The sequence below is a fragment of the Vulpes vulpes genome, chromosome 16 (genome assembly GCF_048418805.1).
Source record: "Vulpes vulpes isolate BD-2025 chromosome 16, VulVul3, whole genome shotgun sequence".
In the NCBI taxonomy this organism is placed as follows: domain Eukaryota; kingdom Metazoa; phylum Chordata; class Mammalia; order Carnivora; family Canidae; genus Vulpes; species Vulpes vulpes.
The window spans coordinates 72,439,428-72,463,999 of record NC_132795.1 but is presented as its reverse complement, the minus strand read 5'-3'; the positions used below and the strand labels follow the sequence as shown (position 1 = coordinate 72,463,999).

At 37.0% G+C, this 24,572-nt stretch overlaps 1 protein-coding gene across 4 annotated transcripts in view; it reads right to left on the bottom strand.

The window, feature by feature from the left end:
• MGAT4A (alpha-1,3-mannosyl-glycoprotein 4-beta-N-acetylglucosaminyltransferase A) overlaps positions 1 to 24,572 on the bottom strand; it is a 117,810-nt gene that overhangs the window by 48,461 nt on the left and 44,777 nt on the right. For all 4 annotated transcript variants that reach the window (XM_072741133.1, XM_072741134.1, XM_025992487.2 and 1 more), the window contains exon 4: positions 22,245 to 22,385. In XM_072741133.1, coding sequence (XP_072597234.1) covers positions 22,245 to 22,385 — 141 coding nt within the window. The remainder of the gene's footprint in view (positions 1 to 22,244; positions 22,386 to 24,572) is intronic.

The following is a 24,572-nucleotide window of genomic DNA, read 5'->3' as shown; positions in this document are numbered from 1 at the left end:
GAATCAGAATATACTACTATACAGAGAAAAATAATCACAGGATATAAAGGCATACCCATAACAGTGCAATTCTTTTCCACAGGGCTTATCCATTAAAAAAGTCAATGTACTGATAAAAATGAAGACTTTAAACCTCACATGAAAAACAAGTGACTGTAAAGTATAAACAAATATAAATTATACAATTGAAAATCAGAAGCACTGAACACATCTTTAAAAGTCTCAAAAAAAAAAATCAGTGTCTCAGATATCATGTATATAATGCAATCAGGACACAACATCCCTTCTATGGTTTTCTTGCCAAAAATGCATAACCTCAATCTAACCATGAATACTAGACAAATCCAAATTAAGGGGATAATCCACAAAATAATTGTCCGGGTATTCTCTGATGTGTCAAGATCAGGAAAGACAAAGAAGGAATAAAGAACTGTCCAAGATGGCAGAAGATGAAGGAGACATGACAAGCAAATGAAATACGGATCCTGAATTGGATCCTGGAATAGAAAAAGAAGAAGGATGAGAAAATCTGAATAGGATCTACTAAGGTTAGTTAACACTATAACATCAACATGTCAAGTTCCTGGTTTTGATCATTACATTATATTTACATAAAATTTGAACCTTTAAGGGAACCGGGTGAGATATATGAAAACACCGTGCATACTATCTGTGCAACTTTCTGTAAGTCTAAAATTACAGCCAGTTCTACTATAGTGCTTGTTTTGGAACACAAATTTTTTCCTGAGTGATTAATGTATTGGGAAATTCTCTGTGCAATTTCTCCTCTGGGACAAGCATTCACTAGATAAACACAGAAAATGACATCCATTTGAAATGAGTTAAAAAAACAGAACCAAGCAATGTAGAAATACACAAACGGTATGTATATACTTCTACCTTCTACCATCTGTCTCAGTTTACTGATGCTAAGAACCACACATATCTAGTGTTGAAATTTCTACCAGATTGCAAATAATCTGCCTTGCCTCACACTTCTCAGAACCTTCCAAGCTGCAATTCTTATGAAGCCCAGCAAATCTCAAGTATTATTCAGTGCCAGGTTTACTATAGTATGTTGTATTTCTTAATCATTTCACTTGTATAAAATTGTGCTGTTTATGTTTTTGTCTTTTTGTATGTGTAACCGACAAAGTTTCTGACCACTGTGACACTGACTTTTCTTCTTTTATTGCACAATTCTCCACAGCATGATAAACTTTAGGAATGTATATATTGTGTTATAATAGGACTGTATTCCACAGGAAGTCTTTTTTTAAATGACACATTAATATCCTGTTATATAGCAGTAGAGAAATATTTTGCAAATGTTAAAAATATTTGTCTCAATAATGCAACAATTTATTGGAAATGCTACAAAATATTTAGAATTCATAAAATCTTGAAATTAAAAGGAAGCTTGAATCTACCAGAATCTACCATGCCAGTTAGTTACACTATACACAAAAATAAACTCAAAACAGATTAAAAACCCAAATGTGAGACATGAAACCATATAAATCCTAGAAGACAATATTGGCAATAATTTCTCTGACAATGGCCATAGCAACATTTTTCTAGGTATGTCTCCTGAGGCAAGGGAAACAAAAGCAAAAATAAACTACTGAGACTATATCAAAATATAAAGCTTCTGCACAGCAAAGGAAACTTTTGACAAAACTAAAAGACAACCAACTGAATAGGAAAAGGTATTTGCAAATGACATATCTAATAAAGTGCTGGTATCCAAAATATGTAAAGAACTAATACAACTCAACTTTTTTTTTTCCAAAACAAAACAAAAAAACCCCAAAACCAATCCAATTAAAATGTGGGCAGAAGGGCAGCCTGGGTGGCTCAGTGGTTTAGCATCACCTTCAGCCCAGGGCATGATCCTAGGGACCTGGGATTGAGTCCCACATTGGGCTCCCTGCATGGAGCCTGCTTCTTCCTCTGCCTGTGTCTCTGCCTCTCTCTCTCTCTGTCCCTCATGAGTAAATAAATAAAATCCTAAAAAAAATAAAAACAAAAAAAATAAAATGTGGGCAGAAGATATGAACAGATATTTCTCCAAAGAGGATATACAGATGGCCAACAAAACACATGAAAAGATGCCTGACGTCATCACTAGAGAAATGTAAATCAAAACCACAATGAGATAATACCTCACATCTGTCAGAATGGTTAAAATCAACAACACAAGAAACAATGTGTGTTGATAAAGACATGGAGAAAAAGAAAGCCTCATGCATTGTTGGTAGAAATTCAAACTGGTGCAGCCACTGCAGAAAACAGTATAGAAGTTCCTCAAAAATTAAAAATAGAACTACCCTATGATCCAGAAATTGCACTATTGGGTATTTACCCAAAGAATATGAAAACATTAATTCAAAAGATATATGCACCCCTATGTTTATTGCAGCATTATTTACAATAGCCAAATAATGGAAGCAGCCCAAGTGTCCATGAAGTAATGAAAGGATAAAGCAGATGAGGTATATATACACACAATGGAATATTACTCAGCCATAAAAAGAATATAGTCTTGCCATTTGCAACAACATGGATGGAGCTGGAATAAGTCAATCAGAAAAAAAACAAATACCATATGATTTAACCCACAAGTGGAATTATGAAACAAAACAAAGGGGAAAAAAAGACACAAACTGAAAACACAGACTCCTAACTGTAGAGAACAAAGAGATGGTTATAACAGAGGAGGTGAGCACAAAGATAGATGAAATAGGTGATGGGGATTAAAGAATACACTTACCATGATGAGTACTGAGTTACACATAAAATTGTTGAATCACTGTATTGTACACCTGAAGCTAATTTAACACTATATATTAACTGTACTGAAATTAAAATTTAAAAAGCAAGAATACTCCTCCCAATAAAAAAGAATATTGAGACCCAAATGGTTTAAAAGCTATCCCCAAAGATGGGTGTCACATTCCTCTCTTCCATTTTCAGATGAAAAAAGCTTCCCGGGGCTCAAAAAGAGATCTGTCATATTTGGACTTCTGGGAAGACGGCAGAGTAGTAAGATCCTGAACTCATGGACACACAGTGCAACTAACTCTGAAAAAGACTCAAAGACTGGCACAAATTAATTGTAGAGAAGGCTACACTGAAAAGTGCAAGAGGGGTAGAAACACACTTAGGAACCAAACCTCTGTGAGACTAGCCACACAGAGGAGGGAAACCACAAGCATCGAGAAGGTATCACAGGCACAGACAAGCTACCCTGCAAAGAACAATCTCCATAAAATCTGGCTTTGAAAACCAGTGGGCTTAACTTCCAGAGTTCTACAATCAGCAGACCTTAACTCCAGGTACATTAAAATCAGCTGGCTTAGCTCCAGGAAAGCTCAAGGATAATAGGAAACTGAGTCCCCACCTTTAAAGAGGCAGCATAACAAATAACCCTGCAGAGACACAAGAAAGCAGTAGTTTGGAAAGTGCCTGGGGTATCTCGGATTTTGTACTGGAGGTTCAGGAATCTTTAGAAGACTTTAAGAACAAAAGTGCTGGCAAGCACCATTCTCTTACCCCAGCCTCCCTCCCTACTCCTTGATATAGGCAGACACCTGTAGGAACTAGCACAAACACTCTCTACATACTCTGCTAACACCAAGTGCCCCACCATGTTCCCCATCAGAGGCACCACATCCAACCTGACCTACTCTGCAGGCGGCATGCCTCCAAGGCCACTTCTGCCCCAACATACCATGCAAGCAACCCCAGCAGGGACCAGTGCTACTCCAAAGTGACTCCTGCCCTGGGGTGGAGGGAATATAATCACACAAACCAGTGTACCCAACAGTCCCAGAAGCCAAACCTTATTGCTAGCAGTGCAGAGATAGTGCCCTGCAGCACAGTGCACCTGTAGTCCCAGAGCACATGATGAAGGGCAGCCATCCAGTCTGACTACTGACCTGCCACAAGCCCCTAACAGCATAGGGACCAAACCCTGACCAGTGTACTCCAAACCGGTGAAGCGGGCCTTTGCAGCCACTGGACTGAAGATAAGTGCACCTCAGTCACACAGCAGGGCTCACACAGCCTCACAAGAGACATCCCTGATGCGCCTATGTTCACTGAACAGAGTCCAGTGAACAGAGGACATTGTGCTGCAAGACATCACAAGAGCTCTTCTTCATAAGGCCACTTACGGAGATATAGCTGATCAGGAGATATAGCTGACAGAAACAAACACAGAGTTAGACAGAATGAGGAGACAGAGCAATATGGCCCAAATGAAAGAACAGGACAAAATCATAGCAAGAGAGGTAAAGGAAATGGAATACGCCTGATAAAGAATTCAAATAACGGTCATAAAGATATTCACTGGACTTGAGAAAAAAAGTGGAGGATCTCAGTAAGACCTTCAACAAAGAGATAGAAAATATAAAAAAGAACCAGAGATGAAAAATTCAATAACTAAAATCCAAAATACACTAGAGCAAATTGACAGGAGACTACAGGAGGCAGAAAAACTAAGCAGTGATCTGCAAGACAGAGTAATGGAAAGCAACCACGCCAAACAGCAAAAAGTGAAAATATATAAAAAAAGAGAACGGGTTCAGCAAACTCGATAATATCATCAAACGTAGCAACATTCACATTATAGAGATCCCAGAAGAAGAAAGAAGGCAACACAAGACTTGTTTGAAGAAATAACTGCTGAAAATTTCCCTACTTTGGGGAAGGAAACAGACATCCAGACCCAGGAAGCACAGAAAGGCCCCAACAAAATTTACCCAAGGAGGCGCATACCTAGACACAAAATAATTAAAATGACAAAAATAAGTGATAAAGAGAGAATATTTTTAAAAGAGAAAAGAAAACAGTTATATATAAGGGAAACCACATAAGGCTATTAGTTGATTTTAAAATAGAAAATTTGCAGGCCAGAATAGAGTGGCACAATATATTCAAAGTCCTGAAAAGATAAAACAAGCAACCAAGAAAACACTATTCAGTAAGGCAGTCATTCAGAATAGGAGACACAATGACTTTCCCAGACAAACAAAAGTTAAAAGAGTTCATCACAATTAAACCAGGTTTACAAAAAAATGTTAAAGGGAATTCTCTAAGAAGAAAAGGCCATAATTAGGCATAAGAAAATTAAGGAAGGGAAAAAGTCCACAGGTAAATGCAAAGATACAATAAAAATAGTAGATTAATCACTTATAAACCAGAATGGAAATTAAAGCATAAAAGGAGTAAAATCAATTGTAAGTATAAAAATCAGTTAGGAGATTCATAAAAGTACGTATGACATCATATACATAAACCAGGGAGTGGAGAGCACATAGGAAAATTTCAGTGCTTTTAGAATGGGTTCAAAAATTTAAGTGATGATCAACTTAATACAGACTGCTATACACATAGGGTATCTTAAATGAACCTAATGGTAACAAACAAACAAAAAACAAGAGAAAGGTATCCCAGCATAACACTAAAGAAATCCATCAAACTACAGAGGAAAGAGCAAGAGAAGAAGAATGGAAGAATTGCAAAAACAAGCAGACAACAAGTAACAAAATGGTATTATGTACCTACTTATCAATAACTATTTTAAATGTAAATGGACTAAATACTCCAATCAAAAGACATAAGGTGCCTGAATGGATAAGAAAGCAAGACCCATATATATGCTGCCTATAAGAGACTCACTTCAGACTTAAAGACACATGCAGATTGACAATTAAGTGATGCAAAAACACTTACCATACCAATGGAAATAAAAACAAGACTGGGAAAACAATATTTCTATCAGACAAAACAGACTACAAAACACTGTAAGAAGAGACAAAGGACACTACATAATGATAAAGGGAACTATCCAACAAAAGGATGTAACAATTGTAAATATTTATGCACCCAACATTGGGGCACTTAAATAATAAAACTATTAATAGACATAAAAGAAGAAATTAAGAGTACTATAATAATATTAGGAGATACTCACTTAGAGTAATGGATAGATCAAGACAGAAAATCAACAAGAGAACAGAGACTTTGAATGATAAATTAGATATATTTTGAACATTCAATCCAAAAATGGCCGATTACACATTCTTTTCAAGGGGATATGGGACATTCTCAGATTGTTAGACCACAAAACAAGCCTCAATAAATTAAAAAAGACTGAAATCATGTCATCCGTCTTTCCAACCACAATAGTATGAAACTAGAAATCAATCACAAGAAAAAAATCTGTAAAAACACAAATACATGAGAATAAATAACAAGCTACTAAACAATGAATGGGTCAACCAAGAAATCAAACAATAAATAAAAATAAAAAAAACACATGGGGAACATGAAAATGAAAACACAACAGTCCAAATCTTTGGGAGGCAGCAAAAACTGTTCTAAGAAAAAAGTTTATAGCAACACAGGCTTACTCAAGAAACAAAATATCAGGTAAACAACATAACATTTAAGGACCTAGAAAAAGAAGAACAAACAAAGCAAAGCCCAATGCCAGTCAAAGGAAGGAAATAATAAAGATTAGAGCAGGAATAAATGAAAGAGAGACTTAAAAAACAATGACACAGATCAATGAAGCTAGGACCTGGTTCTTTGAAAAGATCAAGTAAATTAATATCCTTTCAGTAAGATTCACCAAGAGAAAAAGACTCAAATAAAATCAGAAATGAAACAGGAGAAATAATATCACCATCACAGAAATGCAAGTTTGTAAAAGAATATTATAAAAAATAATATGCCAACATATTGGACAATGTAGAAGAAATGGATAAATTCCTAGAAACCCACAACCTTCTAAAACTGAATCAGGAAAAAAAAAAAAAAAAAAACAGAAAATGTAAACCGATTACTAGCAACAAAATTGAATCAGTAATTTTAAAAACTCCCAAAAAAACAAAAGCCCAGGACCAGATGGCTTTATAGGTGAATTCTACCAAACATTTAAAGAAGAGTTAATACCTATTCTTCTCAAATTATTTCCAAAAAAATCCCACCAAAAACAGAAAAGGATGGAAAGCTTCCAAATTCATTCTATAAGTCCAGCATTACCCTGATACCAAAACCAGAGAGAGGCACTACAAAAAAAGAAAATTACAGGCCAGTATCTTTCATAAACATGGATGCAAAAATCCTCAACAAAATATTAGCAAACTGAACCCAACAATACAATAAAAATCATTCACCACTATCAAGTGGGATTTCTGGTGGCTCAATATTCACAAATCAACATGATACATTACAACAACAAGAGAAAAGACAAAAACCATATGATCATCTCAATAAATGCAGAAAAAGCATTTGACAAAATCCAGTATCTGTCATGATAAAAACTTTCAAAAAAGTGGGTTTAGAGGGAACACACCACAACATAGTAAAGATCTTATATGAAAAATCCACAGCTAGCATCACAGTCCATGGTGAAAAACTGAGAGCTATTCCTCTAAGATCAGGAACAAGACAAATATGTCCACTCTTACTACCATTATTCAACTCAGGAATCAAAGTCCTAGCCACAGCAATCAGACAAGAATGAGATATAAAACGTAAGGAAAAAGTAAAACTTGCACTATTTGCAGATGACATAACACTATATATAGAAAACCACAAAGTCCAACAAAAAACTACTAGAACTGATAAGTGGATTTGGTAAAGTCTCAGGATACAAAATATACAGAAATCAGCTGCATTTCTATACACTAATAATGATATAGTATAAAGAGAAAATTTTTTAAATCCTATTTACAATTGCACCAAAAAGAATAAAATACCCAGGAATAAATTTCACCAAGGCGGTGAAAGACCCATATTCCAAAAACCAAAAAGCACTGATGAAAGAAACTAAAGATGACATAAATGGAAAAATATTTCATGCTCATGGCTCAGAAGAATCCATATTGTTAAAATGTCTTTACTACCCACAGCAATCTAAAGATTCAATGCGATTTGTATCAAAAAACAAAAGCATTTTTCACAGAACTAAGACAAAGAATTCTAAAATTTGTATGGAATCACAAAAGACCCCAAATACAATCTTGAGCAAGAGTGAAGATAAAGGTAACACAATCCCAGACTTCAAGATACACTACACAAAGCTATACTAATCAAGACAGCATAGTACTGGTACAAAAATATACACATAGATCAATGGAACAGAATAGAGAACCCAGAAACAAACCTATGCCTATATGGTCAATTAATCTATAACAAAAGTGGTAAGACTATACAATGGGAAAAAAGAGAGTCTCTTCAATAAATGGTGTTGGGAAAAATGGATAGCTAAATGCAAAAGAATGAAACTGGATCACTTTCTTACACCATACACAAAAATAAACCCCAAGTGGATTAAAGATAAATGCAAGACCTAGAACCACAAAACTCTTAAAGGAAAAGATAGGCAGTAATCTCCTGGACCAATGTCCAAGCCTTAGCAACATTTTTTGGGTCTGTCTCTTCAGGCAAGGGAAACAAAAGCAAAAATAAACTATTGGGACTATACCAAAAATAAAAAGCTTTTGCACAGCAAAGGAAACAATCAACAAAATAAAAAGATAACCAAGTGAATGAGAGAAGATATTTTTGCAAGTGATATATCCAATAAGTGGTTCATATCCAAAATATATAAATAACTTCTACAATTCAATACCAAAAAAGCAAATAATCTAATAAAAAATGGACAGAGGACCTGAGCAGATATTTTTTGAGAGAAGGAATATAGAAGCCCACTAGGTGTGAAAAGATGTGCAACATCACTCATCATCAGGGGAATGCACATCAAAACCACAATGAGGTATGACCTCATGCTTATCAGAATGGCTAAAATCAAAAAGACAAAAAATAACAAGTGTTAATAAGGATGTAAAGAGAAAGGAACATTCATGTACTGTTTATGGAAATGCAAGTTGGTGCAGTCACTATGGAAAGCAGTATGGAATTTCCTCAGAAAGGTAAAAATAGAACTACCATATGATCTAGTAATTCTACCACTGGGTATTACTCAAAGAAAAGGAAAACACTAATGCAAAAAGATACATGCATCCCTATGTTTACTACAGCAATTTTTCAACATCCAAGATATGGAAGCAACCTAAGTTTCCATTCATAAATGAATGGATCAAGAAGATGTGGTATATACACACAATGGAATATTACTCAGCCATAAAAAAGAATGAGATCTTGCCATTTGTAACAACATGGATGTACAAAGAGAATATAATGGTAAGTAAAATAAGACAGAGAAAGACAAATACTATGATTTCACTCATATGCGGAACTTAAAAAACAAATGACAAAAAAAAAAAGACAAGAGAAATGGACTCTTAAATATAACAACTAAGCTGATGGCTGCCAGATGGGAGGTGGGGGAGGGGATGGGTAAATAGATACAGGGATTAAGAGTATACTTATTGTAAGCACTGAGTAATGTATAGAATTGTTGAATCATGTTGTACATCTGAAACCAGCACAACACTGTATGTTAATTATATACTTCAACTTTAAAATTAATTAAATAGAACTACTTAAAAAAAAGATTTGCCAAATTTGTTCCAAACATATTTACTGAACACTTATCAAATGCAAGATATTATTCTAGGTGATAGGGATAATAGTGAACAACATAGATAAGCTCTCTGCCCTCATGGAATTTATTTTCTAGAAGAGGGGAAAAGATAAACAATATAATCTTAGTGGGTGATATGTTCTATACAAATTAAAACGTGGCAATATCAAAAATAATGGGTGGGGGGATGCCTGGTTGGCTCAATGCTTTGGTGCCTGCCTTCGGCCCAGGACATGATCCTGGAGACCCGGGATCGAGTCCCCGCGTCGGGCTCCCTGCACAGAACCTGCTTCTCTCTCTCTGCCTCTCTCTCTGTATCTCTCGTTAATAAATAATATCTTTAAAAAAAATAATGGGTGGGGAATAGGGGAATTGACAGGTACCTCTATAGATAGTAATGTCCTGGAAGTCCTCCATCACCTTAACTGATAACTAATGGTAACAAAGAGCAGAGGAAGAACATTCCAGGAGAGGAAACAGCAAGGCCCCAAAGAAATAATGATCTTAACATAGTTAAGAAATAGAACAGAATGTATCTAAAGCAGAATAAGCCTAGATTCACAGGATTAGTTAGGGGTCAGATCAAAATTAACCTTAAATTTGTTTTTAACTGAGTGCAAGAGAAAGTCATTGAAAAGTTATCAGGGGACAGACATTATCCAATTTTTAATTTTGAAAGATTACCAAATTTTGTGGCAAAAGATACAAAAGTGTTCAGAGTAAAAGCATTTTGGGGGGGATCAGTTAGAAGTTAGGTGGTATGAATTAGGGTGCTGGAAATGGGGACAAGTGGATGGATTTGAGATATGTCTTGGAGACCATCAATGGGGCTTAACCCTAGGGAAAGCATGGAAGAGAAAGAAGGAAAGGTGACTTGATTAAGCAGATGAGAACAACACACCTGAGGAGGAAAGGGCTCCCAATCAAGATTTCCGTTATGATCGTGTTACTCCAAGATGCCTCATGAGGTACCCTAGAAGCAGAGTACCATATATAGTTGACCCTTGAACAACATGGGTTTGAACTGTGCAAGTGCACTTATACGTGGACTTTTCTCAATACAGTACAGTACTATAAATCTATTTTCTCTTCCCTATGATTTTTTTTTTAATAGGCTCTATGTTCAATGTGGGGCTTGAAATCATGACCCCAAGATCAAGAGTAGCATGCTCTACTGACTGAGCCAGCCAGGCGTAACTCCTTATGATTTTAATAATGTTTTTTTCTCTAGCTTATTTTACGGTAAGAATACAGTATATAATACATGTAACATGCAAAATATGTGTTAAGCAACAGTTTATGTTACCAATAACAACTAATGGTCAACACTGGCCAATAATAGTTAAGTTTTGGGGGAGTCAAAGTTACACATGGATTTTTGACTGTGTGGGGTATAGAGGGTCAGGGCCTCTAACTTCATGTGGTTCTAGGGTCAACTTTACCTAAGAATTTAAATTAAAATTATGTTAAGTGTTTAGAATATAGACTAGAAATATAACAACTGTGATGTGAGGTTTCCAAAGCAATCCTAGCTTATATGGAGTTTAATCTTTGTTTATCGAAAAAGCAAACTACATGCTGACCCAGAGTATGCAAACAAAAATAGTATAAAAATGTGAACTCTATTCCCTACCATAGTCTTGAGTTGTTTATTGTTTTAACTTTAGATGGCATGTATAGAGAAGCAGCCATTTTTTCCCCAAATATACTGTTAAGAGATCTGAAATTTAAATTCTTTAGTTTAAACCAAGGCACTCAAGGTCTCCAAGAGCATTAGAAGTGTAAATACTAATTTCAGCTAAACCTACAGACTTAAGAGCGTCCAGGCTTGTGATAATTCACAAAATTACCACAGAAAATGACAGTTTTCCCTGCCTTCTAGAACCAAGGTAAGATGGCCCTTCCTGGTCCACTTATTCTTCTGGCCCACAATGTACTTCTGTGGCTTATAATCTAGAAAATATATTTATTCTAAGGAGGTAGAATTCAGAATAAATGTAACAGCAACGTAAACAACATAGCTATGTCATACTTTTAGGAAGGAGCAAGGTGGACCTTGCCAAAAGTTTGGACTAATTACTTTTATTAATTGTCCAGTATTTCCTATTCAAGTAATAACTGTGTAGCATCTGTAATATATCTATTATGTACTGAACAATCTAAAATACAGTCTATAAGATAGGATAGAGCTATCAACTGTTATCTTGGTTTTCTTCAACTTTCTTGGGAGTTTTTAAATTCTAATGGTTCCTTTAAAATTAAGAAAATTTAGAAACAATCTTATTTTGGCATTTTCCATCTTTAATCACTAGTCTACCTTCAGCTGTACCTTCTCCATCTTCTTTGGCTTTATCTTTCTCTTTCCTGAAAATTAACTGTAGAAAACCATCAAGGCTCAGTCTTAGGCCCTATCCATCCCCGTATTTTCAATCAGTTATTTGCAAATGATGAGCCATAAAATTATATCTAACTCTGATCTCTGAATCCCCGACCTAAATATCCAACTATCCTTCTCTAGAACTCACAATCACCTCTTCACTTAACATATCCAGATTTAAGTTATGATCTTCTTGCAAACCAATGCTGCAAAGTATTTACTGCTGTTCCCTATCTCGGTGAAGAGCACCTGCCATCCACCCAGTTACATGATCCAGAAACCTAAAACTTAATCCTTGACTACATCCTCTACTTCAGTCCACAAAAACAGTTGATCACTAGCTCCTCCCAAATATGTATGTCCCCATACATCCCAAACAACTCCTCCACCCATCCTCTTCTTTCCATCTCTACTATTATCACTATTATCTAGCCCATACCTGTCCTTTCTCAAGGGGATCACTACAATATTCTTTTACTGGGGCCTTCCAAATCTACTCTGCTGTCCATAAACTCAATCATTCTTCCCATTGCAGCAATTGCAGTCTTTTTAAAATTTATATCTTATAAAATCATCCTAAGTAAGTCCTGCTTAAAACTCTTCAGTGGCTTCTTTCTGCTCTTAGGATAAAAGCCCAAATCCTCATGCAGCCTGGGTGGCTCAGCGGTTTAGCACCGCCTTCAGCCCAGGGTGTGATCCTGTAGTCCTGGGATCAAGTCCCATATCGGGCTCCCTGCATGGAGCCTGCTTCTCCCTCTGCCTGTGTCTCTGCCTCTCTCTCTCTTTCTCTCTCTCTCATGAAGAAATAAAATCTTTGAGAAAAAAAAAAAAAGCCCAAATCCAATAAATGGTCTGCAACTTCCTACATTGTCTGGCTCCAGTACATCTCTCATCTCATCTTATTCCATGCTTCCCTTCACTTCACACTTCATCTACAGTGAACTTCTTTCATTTTCTAGAACATTCTATGCTCCCATCACAGGGTTTTTCTGATGCTCTTCTCATTTTCTGGAATACTTTTTTCTCCCATGTGGTAACCGTAATAATATCCCTACCATGTCCATGTCCTAACTCCTGGAATTTGTGAATGCATTACCTAACATGGCAAAAGGGATTTTACGGATATGATTAAAGATCTTGAGATTGGAAGGTCATCCTGGACTATCCAGGTTAACCTAATGAACTCACAAGGGTCCTTATGAGAGGAAGGTAGGAGAGTCGGTGAGAGGAGGAGATGTGATAATGTATGCAAGAGGTCGGAGTCACAGAGAGATGTGCAGATGAAGGAAGGGGCCCTAATGAATGTAGCCAATCTCTAGAAGATGGAAAAGGAAAGAAGTAGACTATCCCCTAAAGCTTCATAAGGAACACACCCTAGTCAATACATTGATTTTAGGACTACTGGCTACCAAAACTAGAAGATAATAAACTTAGGCCATTTTAGGTCACTGGGTTTGTGGTAATTTTTACAGCACAGTAAAGCAACTAATATAACCACTTTCACCAGTGAGCTACATAGTTCACAGATCTCAGGTCAAATGAATTTTTAAGACTTCCCTAAAAGCCTTAATTGAAGCAAATGCCTCTTTTATACATTCTTCAAGGCATCCTTCGTATCACCAATTAAGGCTGTAACTGTACAATTACTTACATAATTGATCATTTGACCCCTGCATTCTCCTTTACCAGACTAAAGCTCCACAACACTAGGAAGAACATCTAATTTTGTGTACCAAAGTACCTGGCACACAGCAGATGTGGGTGAGTGGATGGATGGACTCATTCATTCATTTTACTTCAGCACAAAGAACCACCTGCTGTCCTCTACCAATCAGTAATGCCATTTTGGTAGGTAACCTGTGGAGGACCTTTCTTCACCCATCCTGCTCAGCACTATATGGGCCCTGAGTCTAAAGAGCTGAGTTTCTTCAACTCAAAGAAATTTTCCTCTATTACATATTTGCTTATTTCCTCTCTTTATTCCCTTTGTTCTGTCCTTCTGAAATTTCTATTAGATGGGTATTAGAACTTTTGCCTACCCCAATTCTTTGTGCCCTTTATGAAGGATTCTAGAACTACACAGCTCAATTGTTCAGATTGCTAATCTGATCTTCAGCTGTGTCTACTCTGTTTATCAGTCCATCTATATGGTAATTTTAAATACAATCAATGAAATTAGGACACAGAGATTTCCAGTCAATCCTCTATGAACTGGCCTACCATCCCTTTAAAATATATTACGTGTAATTTCTAAATGATATTCTGCTTGCCCTACAAATTCAATTTCCTTGAGTATTAAGTCATTCACAATGTGGGTTTCCTCAAATATTTTGTACCCCTAGTTGTACAATATGCCCTTTTACCTATCTGTAGTTGCTGTATCTATTTATTGCAGCCTGCAAATTTCATGGAAGGAACTAGATGTGGTGTGTGTAGGGTGGTCTGGCAGTTCTTTGTTCTTCACAAAGGAATTCAAACCCCTCTTTAGATAATCAGTAGCTGTCTAGAACACATTCTCCCTCTTTAGTCTTAGTAAGACTTAGTGGATCTGAGTGCTGTTCCTTATTTAACCAGCCTGACCACTGAAGCACAGAAATTTTAGCAGGAAACAGTTTTTCTTTGACCTAAAAAACAGAAGGGGCGCCTGGGTGCTCAGCTGGTTAAGCATTTCCCTTAGGCTCAGGTCATGATCCCAGTGTCTTGGGATCAATCAAGCCCTGCACCAGCTCCATGTTCAATGGGGACTCAGTGCCTCCTTCTGCCCTCCCTACTTGTGCTCTGTCAAATATATAAGTAAAATCTTTAAAAAAAAAAAAAGTAATTAATATAAAGTCCCTAAAAAGGTTTTGGAGTTCCAAAAATCCCAGAAATTATATACAGAATTAGAAGAATTAGAATTAGAAGGTTTATAGTTTTCCTAGGATAGCAAAGGGTTCTAACTCTAAAAATGTTAAAAACCATTGCTTGAGGATTTAGGAAGGAAGATTTTAATGTAAACACCTGAGGGTTTTTTCCAAGCTGTTTGCATTTTCTACCCCTCAAAAACAGTGCCAACTTAATAACAATGTTAACTAGTAGAAAGATGGTTGACCAAGATTTCATTATATTTATGATAAAATCATAAACAAATAGGATGGAGTAAGTACTTCAAAAGGATAAGAGAGAATGTCACATTCACAAAATAACAATGAGCTACTATAGGAGAACCCATTAGAGGTTCTCAAGTTATAAATGACTTTAAAAATACTTCTCGGAGGAGGAGGGGCAAGATGCCGGAAGAGTAGGGTCCCCAAGTCACCTGTCCCCACCAAATTACCTAGATAACCTTCAAATCATTCTGAAAATCTACAAATTCGGCCTGAGATTTAAAGAGAGAACAGCTGGAAGGCTACAGTGAGAAGAGTTCGCGCTTCTATCAAGGTAGGAAGCCAGGGGGGAAAAACACATAAAGAAACAAAAGGCCTCCAAGGGGGAGGGGCCCCGCGAGGAGCCGGGCTGAGGCCAGGGCGAGTGTCCCCAGGACAGGAGAGCCCCGTCCCGGAGAAGCAGGAGCTGCAACCAACCTTCCCGGGCGGAAAGGGGCTTGCAGGGAGTTGGAGCAGGAGGGCGGGGATGCCCTCGGGCTCCCTGGGACACTAACATACACCTGCACCCCGGGGAGATGCGCCGAGCTCCCTAAGGGCTGCAGCGCTCGGCGGACCCGGAGCAGCTCGGAGGGGCTCGGGGCGGCGGCTCGGCGGAGGGGGCTGCGGGGCGGGAGCGCGAATCCAACAGCGCAGGCCCCGGGGCACAGGGCGCCGGGACACAGCCCAGGATCCCGCCTCCCCCAGGGACAGGCAGAGGCCGGGAGCGCCCAGGACCACAAGGACGCTCCGGCCCTGAGCTGAGCAGATCAGCGGGCCCGTCCCGGAGCCTCCAGGCCCTGCAGACTGCAGAAGCTGAAGCCAGGGCTCCAGAGCTGGCCTCTGGTTGTTCCTCCAGGGGCCTCACGGGGTGAACAACCCCCACTGAGCCCTGCGCCAGGCAGGGGGCAGAGCAGCTCCCGCAAGTGCTAACACCTGAAAATCAGCACAGCAGGCCCCTCCCCCAGAAGACCAGCGAGACGGACCAGTTCCAGGGGAAGTCAAGGGACTTAAAGTATACAGAATCAGAAGATACTCCCCCATATTGTTTTTTTTTTCTTTTTTCTTTTTTCTTGCTTTTTGATTTGTTTGCTTCCCCCACCCCTTTTTTTCCTCTTTTTTTCCCTCTTTTTCTTCTCTCTTTTTTCTTTTTTTCTTCCTTTTTTCTTTTGCTCTTTTCTTTCCTTCTTTCTCTCCTCTCTTTTTCTCCTTTTCCCAATACAACTTGTTTTTGGCCACTCTGCACTGAGCAAAAGGACTACAAGGAAAACCTTACCTCAAAAGAAAGAATCAGAAACAGTCCTCTCTCCCACAGAGTTACAAAATCTGGATTACAATTCAATGTCAGAAAGCCAATTCAGAGGCACTATTATACAGCTACTGCTGGCTCTAGAAAAAAAGCATAAAGGACTCGAGAGACTTCATGACTGCAGAATTTAGATCCAATCAGGCAAAAATTAAAAATCAATTGAATGAGATGCAATCCAAACAAGTCCTAATGACGAGGGTTAAGGTGGAAGAATGTGTGAGTGACATAGAAGACAAGTTGATGGCAAAGAGGGAAACTGAGGAAAAAAGAGACAGACAATTAAGAGACCATGAAGATAGATTAAGGGAAATAAACGACAGCCTGATGAAGAAAAACCTATGTATAATTGGGGTTCCCGAGGGTGCCGAAAGGGCCAGAGGGCCAGAATATGTATTTGAACAAATCATAGCTGAAAACATTCCTAATCTGGGAAGGGAAACAGGCATTCAGATCCAGGAAACAGATCCCCCCCCTAAAATCAATAAAAACCGTTCAACACCTCTACATTTAATAGTGAAGCTTGCAAATTCCAAAGATAAAGAGAAGATCCTTAAAGCAGCAAGAGAAAAAAAGTCCCTGACTTTTATGTGGAGGAATATTAGGGTAACAGCAGACATCTCCACAGAGACCTGGCAGGCCAGAAAGGGCTCGCAGGATATATTCAGGGTCCTAAATGAAAAGAACATGCAACCAAGAATACTTTATCCAGCAAGGCTCTCATTCAAAATGGAAGGAGAGATAAAGAGCTTCCAAGACAGGCAGGAACTGAAAGAATATGTGACCTCCAAACGAGCTCTGCAAGAAATTTTAAGGGGGACTCTTAAAATTCCCCTTTAAGAAGAAGTTCAGTGGAACAATCCACAAAAACAAGGACTGAATACATATCATGATGACACTAAACTCATACCTTTCAATAGTAACTCTGAACATGAACGGGCTTAATGACCCCATCAAAAGGCGCAGGGTTTCACACTGGATAAAAAAGCAGGACCCATCTATTTGCTGTCTACAAGAGACTCATTTTAGACAGAAGGACACCTACAGCCTGAAAATAAAAGGTTGGAGAACCATTTACCATTCAAATGGTCGTCAAAAGAAAGCAGGGGTAGCCATTCTTATATCAGATAAACTAAAGTTTACCACAAACACTGTAGTGAGAGATGAAGAGGGACACTATATCATACTTAAAGGATCTATCCAACAAGAAGACTTAACAATCCTCAATATATATACCCCGAATGTGGGAGCTGCCAAATATATCAATTAATAACCAAAGTGAAGAAATACTTAGAGAATAATACACTTATACTTGGTGACTTCAATCTAGCTCTTTCTATACTCGACAGGTCTTTTAAGCACAACATCTCCAAAGAAACGAGAGCTTTAAATGATACACTGGACCAGATGGATTTCACAGATCAGAACTTTACATCCAAACTCAACTGAATACACATTCTTCTCAAGTGCACATGGAACTTTCTCCAGAATAGACCACATACTGGGTCACAAATCAGGTCTGAACTGATACCAAAAGATTGGGATCGTCCCCTGCATATTCTCAGACCATAATACCTTGAAATTAGAACTAAATCACAACAAGAAGTTTGGAAGGACCTCAAACATGTGGAGGTTAAGGACCATCCTGCTAAAAGATGAAAGGGTCAACCAGGAAATTAAGGAAGAATTAAAAAGATTCGTGGAAACTAATGAGAATGAAGATACAACCGTTCAAAATCTTTGGGATGCAGCAAAAGCAGTCCAAAGGGGGAAATACATCGCAATACAAGCATCCATCCAAAAACTGGAAAGAACTCAAATACAAAAGCTAACCTTACACATAAAGGAGCTAGAGAAAAAACAGCAAATAGATCCTACACCCTGCAGAAGAAGAGAGTTAATAAAGATTCGAGCAGAACTCAACGAAATCGAGACCAGAAGAACTGTGGAACAGATCAACAGAACCAGGAGTTGGTTCTTTGAAAGAATTAATAAGATAGATAAACCATTAGCCAACCTTATTAAAAAGAAGAGAGAGAAGACTCAAATTAATAAAAATCATGAATGAGAAAGGAGAGATCACTACCAACACCAAGGAAATACAAAGATTTTAAAAACATATTATGAACAGCTATATGCCAATAAATTAGGCAATCTAGAAGAAATGGACACATTCCTGGAAAGCCACAAACTACCAAAACTGGAACAGGAAGAAATAGAAAACCTGAACAGGCCAATAACCAGGGAGGAAATTGAAGCAGTCATCAAAAACCTCCCAAGACACAAAAGTCCAGGGCCAGATGGCTTCCCAGGGGAATTCTATCAAACATTTAAAGAAAAAACCATACCTATTCTACTAAAGCTGTTTGGAAAGATAGAAAGAGATGGAGTACTTCCAAATTCGTTCTATGAGGCCAGCATCACTTTAATTCCAAAACCAGACAAAGACCCCACCAAAAAGGAGAATTACAGACCAATATCCCTGATGAACATGGATGCAAAAATTCTCAACAAGATACTAGCCAATAGGATCCAACAGTACATTAAGAAAATTATTCACCATGACCAAGTAGGATTTATCCCCAGGACACAAGGCTGGTTCAACACTTGTAAAACCATCAATGTGATTCATCATATCAGCAAGAGAAAAACCAAGAACCATATGATCCTCTCATTAGATGCAGAGAAAGCATTTGACAAAATCCAGCATCCATTCCTGATCAAAACACTTCAGAGTGTAGGGATAGAGGGAACATTCCTCAACATCTTAAAAGCCATCTACGAAAAGCCCACAGCAAGTATCATTCTCAATGGGGAAGCACTGGGAGCCTTTCCCCTAAGATCAGGAACAAGACAGGGATGTCCACTCTCACCACTGCTGTTCAACATAGTACTGGAAGTCCTCGCCTTAGCAATCAGACAACAAAAAGATATTAAAGGCATTAAAATTGGCAAAGAAGAAGTCAAACTCTCCCTCTTCTCCAATGACATGATACTCTACATAGAAAGCCCAAAAGCCTCCACCCCAAGATTGCTAGAACTCATACAGCAATTTGATAGCATGGCAGGATACAAAATCAATGCCCAGAAATCAATGGCATTTCTATACACTGAGACTGAAGAAAGAGAAATTAAGGAGTCAATCCCATTTACAATTGCACCCAAAAGCATAAGATACCTAGGAATAAACCTAACCAAAGAGGTAAAGGATCTATACCCTAAAAACTATAGAACACTTCTCAAAGAAATTGAGGAAGACACAAAGAGATGGAAAACTATTCCATGCTCATGGATTGGCAGAATTAATATTGTGAAAATGTCAATGTTACCCAAGGCAATTTACATGTTTAATGCAATCCCTATCAAAATACCATGGACTTTCTTCAGAGAGTTAGAACAAAGTATTTTAAGATTTGTGTGGAATTAGAAAAGACCCCGAATAGCCAGGGGAATTTTAAAAAAGAAAACCATATCTGGGGGCATCACAATGCCAGATTTCAGGTTGTACTACAAAGCTGTGGTCATCAAGACAGTGTGGTACTGGCACAAAAACAGACACACAGATCAATGGAACAGAATAGAGAACCCAGAAGTGGACCCTGAACTTTATGGTCAACTAATATTCAATAAAGGAGGAAAGACTAGAGAAGATATTTGCAAATGACCTATTAGATAAAGGGCTAGTTTCCAAGATCTATAAAGAACTTACTAAACTCAACACCAAAGAAACAAACAATCCAATCATGAAACGGGCAAAAGACATGAACAGAAATCTCACAGAGGAAGACATAGGCATGGCCAACATGCACATGAGAAAATGCTCCACATCACTTGCCATCAGGGAAATACAAATCAAAACCACAATGAGATCCCACCTCACACCAGTAGAATGGGGAAAATTAACAAGGCAGGAAACCACAAATGTTGGAGAGGATGTGGAGAAAAGGGAACCCTCTTACACTGTTGGTGGGAATGTGAACTGGTGCAGCCACTCTGGAAAACTGTGTGGAGGTTCCTGAAAGAGTTAAAAATAGACCTGCCCTACGACCCAGCTATTGCACTGTTGGGGATTTACCCCAAAGATACAGATGCAATGAATCGCCAGGGAAAAAAAAAAATAAAAGAAACGCCGGGACACCTGCATCCCAATGTTTATAACAGCAATGTCCACAATGGCCAAACTGTGGAAGGAGCCTCGGTGTCCATCGAAAGATGAATGGATAAAGATGATGTGGTTTATGTATACAATGGAATACTACTCAGCCATTAGAAACGACAAATACCCACCATTTGCTTCAACGTAGATGGAACTGGAGGGTATTATGCTGAGTGAAGTAAGTCAATCGGAGAAGGACAAACATTATATGTTCTCATTCATTTGGGGAATATAGATAATAGTGAAAGGGAATATAAGGGAAGGGAGAAGAAATGTGTGGGAAATATCAGAAAGGGAGACAGAACATAAAGACTCATAACTCTGGGAAATGAACTAGGGGTGGTGGAAGGGGAGGAGGGCGGGGGGTGGGGGTGAATAGGTGACGGGCACTGAGGGGGGCACTTGATGGGATGAGCACTGGGTGTTTTTTTTGTTTTGTTTTGTTTTGTTTTAGTTTTTTTGTTTTTTTTTTTTTTCTTTTAGCACTGGGTGTTATTCTGTATGTTGGTAAATTGAACACCAATAAAAAATAAATTTATTTAAAAAAATAAAAATAAAAATACTTCTCTTTTCATTTGATATTCTTATTAGTGAGACATCGTTTAAACTAATAAATGTACTAAATGACTGAGACATCTGATCCAAATAGTGATTAAAGGGAGAGATACATTATACTTTGGAAATAATTAATGATCAATCTAGAAAAAATAACTTAGAGTACACAACTTTTTTTTTTTTAAGTACACAACACTTCTTGTTAGTCTTTTGTACATCCAGCACCTGCTGGATATTTATTGAATCAATAAGGAAATTGGAAAAATGAGTTATTCTGAATATAATATTTTAAGAATTGTCACTTCCTTAGGAAGACAGTGTGCAATTTTAAATGATTCATAAAGTAGAAAGATGGCAGAACTAAAAAAAGAAATATAAAAGCTTATGCTAATAGATCAAATAATAGGAGAAAATGCAACACACACAAAAAGGTAAAATACTTAAGAATCCTACTGAATCAAAAGCAGATTAAATCAGCTTCTTAAAAACATTATCACAAAGATGAATTTCAGTATCTGTTAAGTGATGGTTTTGTCATTTGTTAAAGAGTTACTAGGGGAACAAAATGATATTTTGCTCTCTACATTTTAAAATCTCCGAAAGATTAACAAAGTCAAAGTAGAGGAATGAAAATCATGAAAGAACAGTAAATAGGGCCCACAAGGAAAATTCAAACAAGAGGAAAAAAATATGCAATGAACTATCTTTTCACTGTATTAGAAAAAAAGCAAACCAAAGTATTTCTATTATTTCATGAAAGGTTAAACAAAAGTGATTATATGCCTTCCAGCTGTCTGAGAAAAAAGCAGGGGCAAACATAAGAAAACCTCTCTTGACAAGACAGAGAGCTATTAATGTTGAAAGAAGACACAAGAAAAAAAAGTAATCTCTCTACATCTTAAATTTTGAAAACAGAACAAGTAAAAAAGGTTTAAGCATTTTTCTGCCTGGAGATGGGGCAGATTTCTCATGACCCTTTTCGGTTCTATACTCTGATCTATGCAGAAAAATACCCAACTCCTTTCAATGTAAATGAGTCCTAAGTTACTATGCAGAGAGAAGGAATTTTTCTTCTTTGACCTGCCAGGTTTTAATGGTCAATGTTGTACTCCAAGATCCAATTAAGGCCAGCAGCACAACCACAGTAAGAAACAAAACAAACATACCTCCCGTTCTTCCATTACCAATCTGGAGAGCAGGCTGAAGGCTTCTTTCGTTTTGCAATAAATGAGGCAAATGATAATAAATACTTGGCACTTGAAGAGATTTTTTGCTCGTTAACTCCTTTAATAGCTTTAGGGTATTATCTAAAACAAAAAAGCATAATTAATGTACAGGATCACCTTCCTTACAGAAGTTGCTGATTTTACAAATACAGCAGCTAAAATTTATGAGAACTAGAACTCAAGAATTTTCTTTCCTGACTTCATACTTTGGTGAATAAGATCTCCATTTATTTATTTATTTATTTATTTATTTATTTTTTAAGATCTCCATTTAAAATGAAAAAGACACTTCTGCAACCAGAGTCTCACAGTCGTGATGTTGGTAGCACTGAATGAAGCCAAAGAACCGTGAGAAGGTGGATGCTTTCATCATTTGTTGTTATGACAGTTCAGAACACAGGCCCTGTAGAACACATTCTAAACAAGCTACCCAATTATGAAAATGTAATACCCAATTATGTAAATGTGTTGGTGGTAAAAGTTATTTACCTACCATACTTTCCTATGCTGTTCTATTTTACTGAATTTTCACATGGAAGTTGCCCCCGGCCCCGAAAAAATTCAAGTATAATAATTTAACAGTACAATTTGAGAATGTCCAGTACAGACCCTAACTTTCCAATAGTTTTTCTTGGAGGAGTTAATGAATCCTTTAATATAATATGAAATAAAAACTCAATCTGGTAGACAATACTGTTTCCAAAGTTCCAATTATAATATAATTTGACCTTTTAAATACAGAAGGTTAACAGTAAGGACTTAAAGCCTCACAGAAGATTTCTGTGCAAAACTATATGAAAATTCCATTAAAAATATAACAAGAACCCAAAATTCACAAAAGAAATGCACAGGACTTATATTAATGTTTAATGAAATTAATGTTTAATCTCATAAGTAAAGAAACGATTACGAATTCCAATACAGAAATTTCAACCTATTAACTTAGCATAAGATTAAATAATAATATTAAATATTGTGATAATGTGACCTATGTTTCAGCTACTCAGAAGAGCACTGAAAACCCTAAAACATTTGTCTTATTAATAATTTCCCTCCTAGGAATTTCACTTTTATGCACTCAATAAATACTTAGTGATTATCTATTTTATCTCAGCCACTGTGTCATGTGTTTAGAAATCAAGAATCATCAAAACATAGATCCTTGTTTGTTTGTTTTTGTTTTTTTTTTAAAAAGGTGATCCTTGCTTTTAAGGAAGTAATAAAATAACTTAAGGGCTGCCAGAAATGTGACCAATTTATACACAAAGATGTTCATCACAGAGTTACAAGTTAGAGAGAAAAAAAACCACACAGAAAAATCCTATTTGCCTAATAGTAGAAAAATATTTAATACATTATGGTATATGATTAACAGACATATGTCCATTGAAAATGGTGTTTCTGAGAAACATCCATTGACACAGTAATATGTCAATAGCCTATTTCAAAAGTAAAACTGAGGTTCTGATATACAATCCCAATTCCAAAGAAAAAACATACATGGAAAAAAGACTAGAAGGAAACAAAAAATGTTAACAGAAATCACTTAGCAGCAGACTTATAGCTGGTTTATATTTTATTCTCTCTACCATTCCATAATTTTAAATGTTACTGTGCCATAACAGGAGAGGAAGCATAGAGCATGAAAATTTAAAAATCAGGTCCAGGCAGTGGCCTGCTTGATCAATCAACCTAAAGACAAGAGGAATGAATGATAAAAGATGGGAAAAGATGATGATAATTGAAAAAGTGTTCTACTCTTGAAAGATGGCATAAATTTCGAGGCAACTGATTACATACATATGTCAATTTAATCATCAGACTAAGAAAAGCACAGAAACGGAGAAAGGATCATTGGCATTCATCTTACTCTAACCAGAAGTTCTTAGAGAGGGAATAGATCAGACACCCTCCAAAAGTACCCACTATAATAAAGCCATATTTTTTTCTTATAAGTCACAGATAAGAATATGAATTGCCTCAAATAGCTCAAAGGTTATCCAGAGTCTATCTACGGTCCACACAGGTCACAACATAAAACATGTAAAAATACAAAATTAAATTTTAATCTCATTTGGAATACGTTTTTTAAAAGATCTGGGTTTTTTTTGCTATTAGGGAAATTCATACAACTGAAATCTAAATCAACATTACTTTCTTACAACCACATTTAGCAATTAATAAAAATTGTTTTATCATTTACCATTATAGGGAAGTTTTGTGTGATGTTTCTCTCTGAAAACAGTTAATAAATGTTGGCTGAAAAGC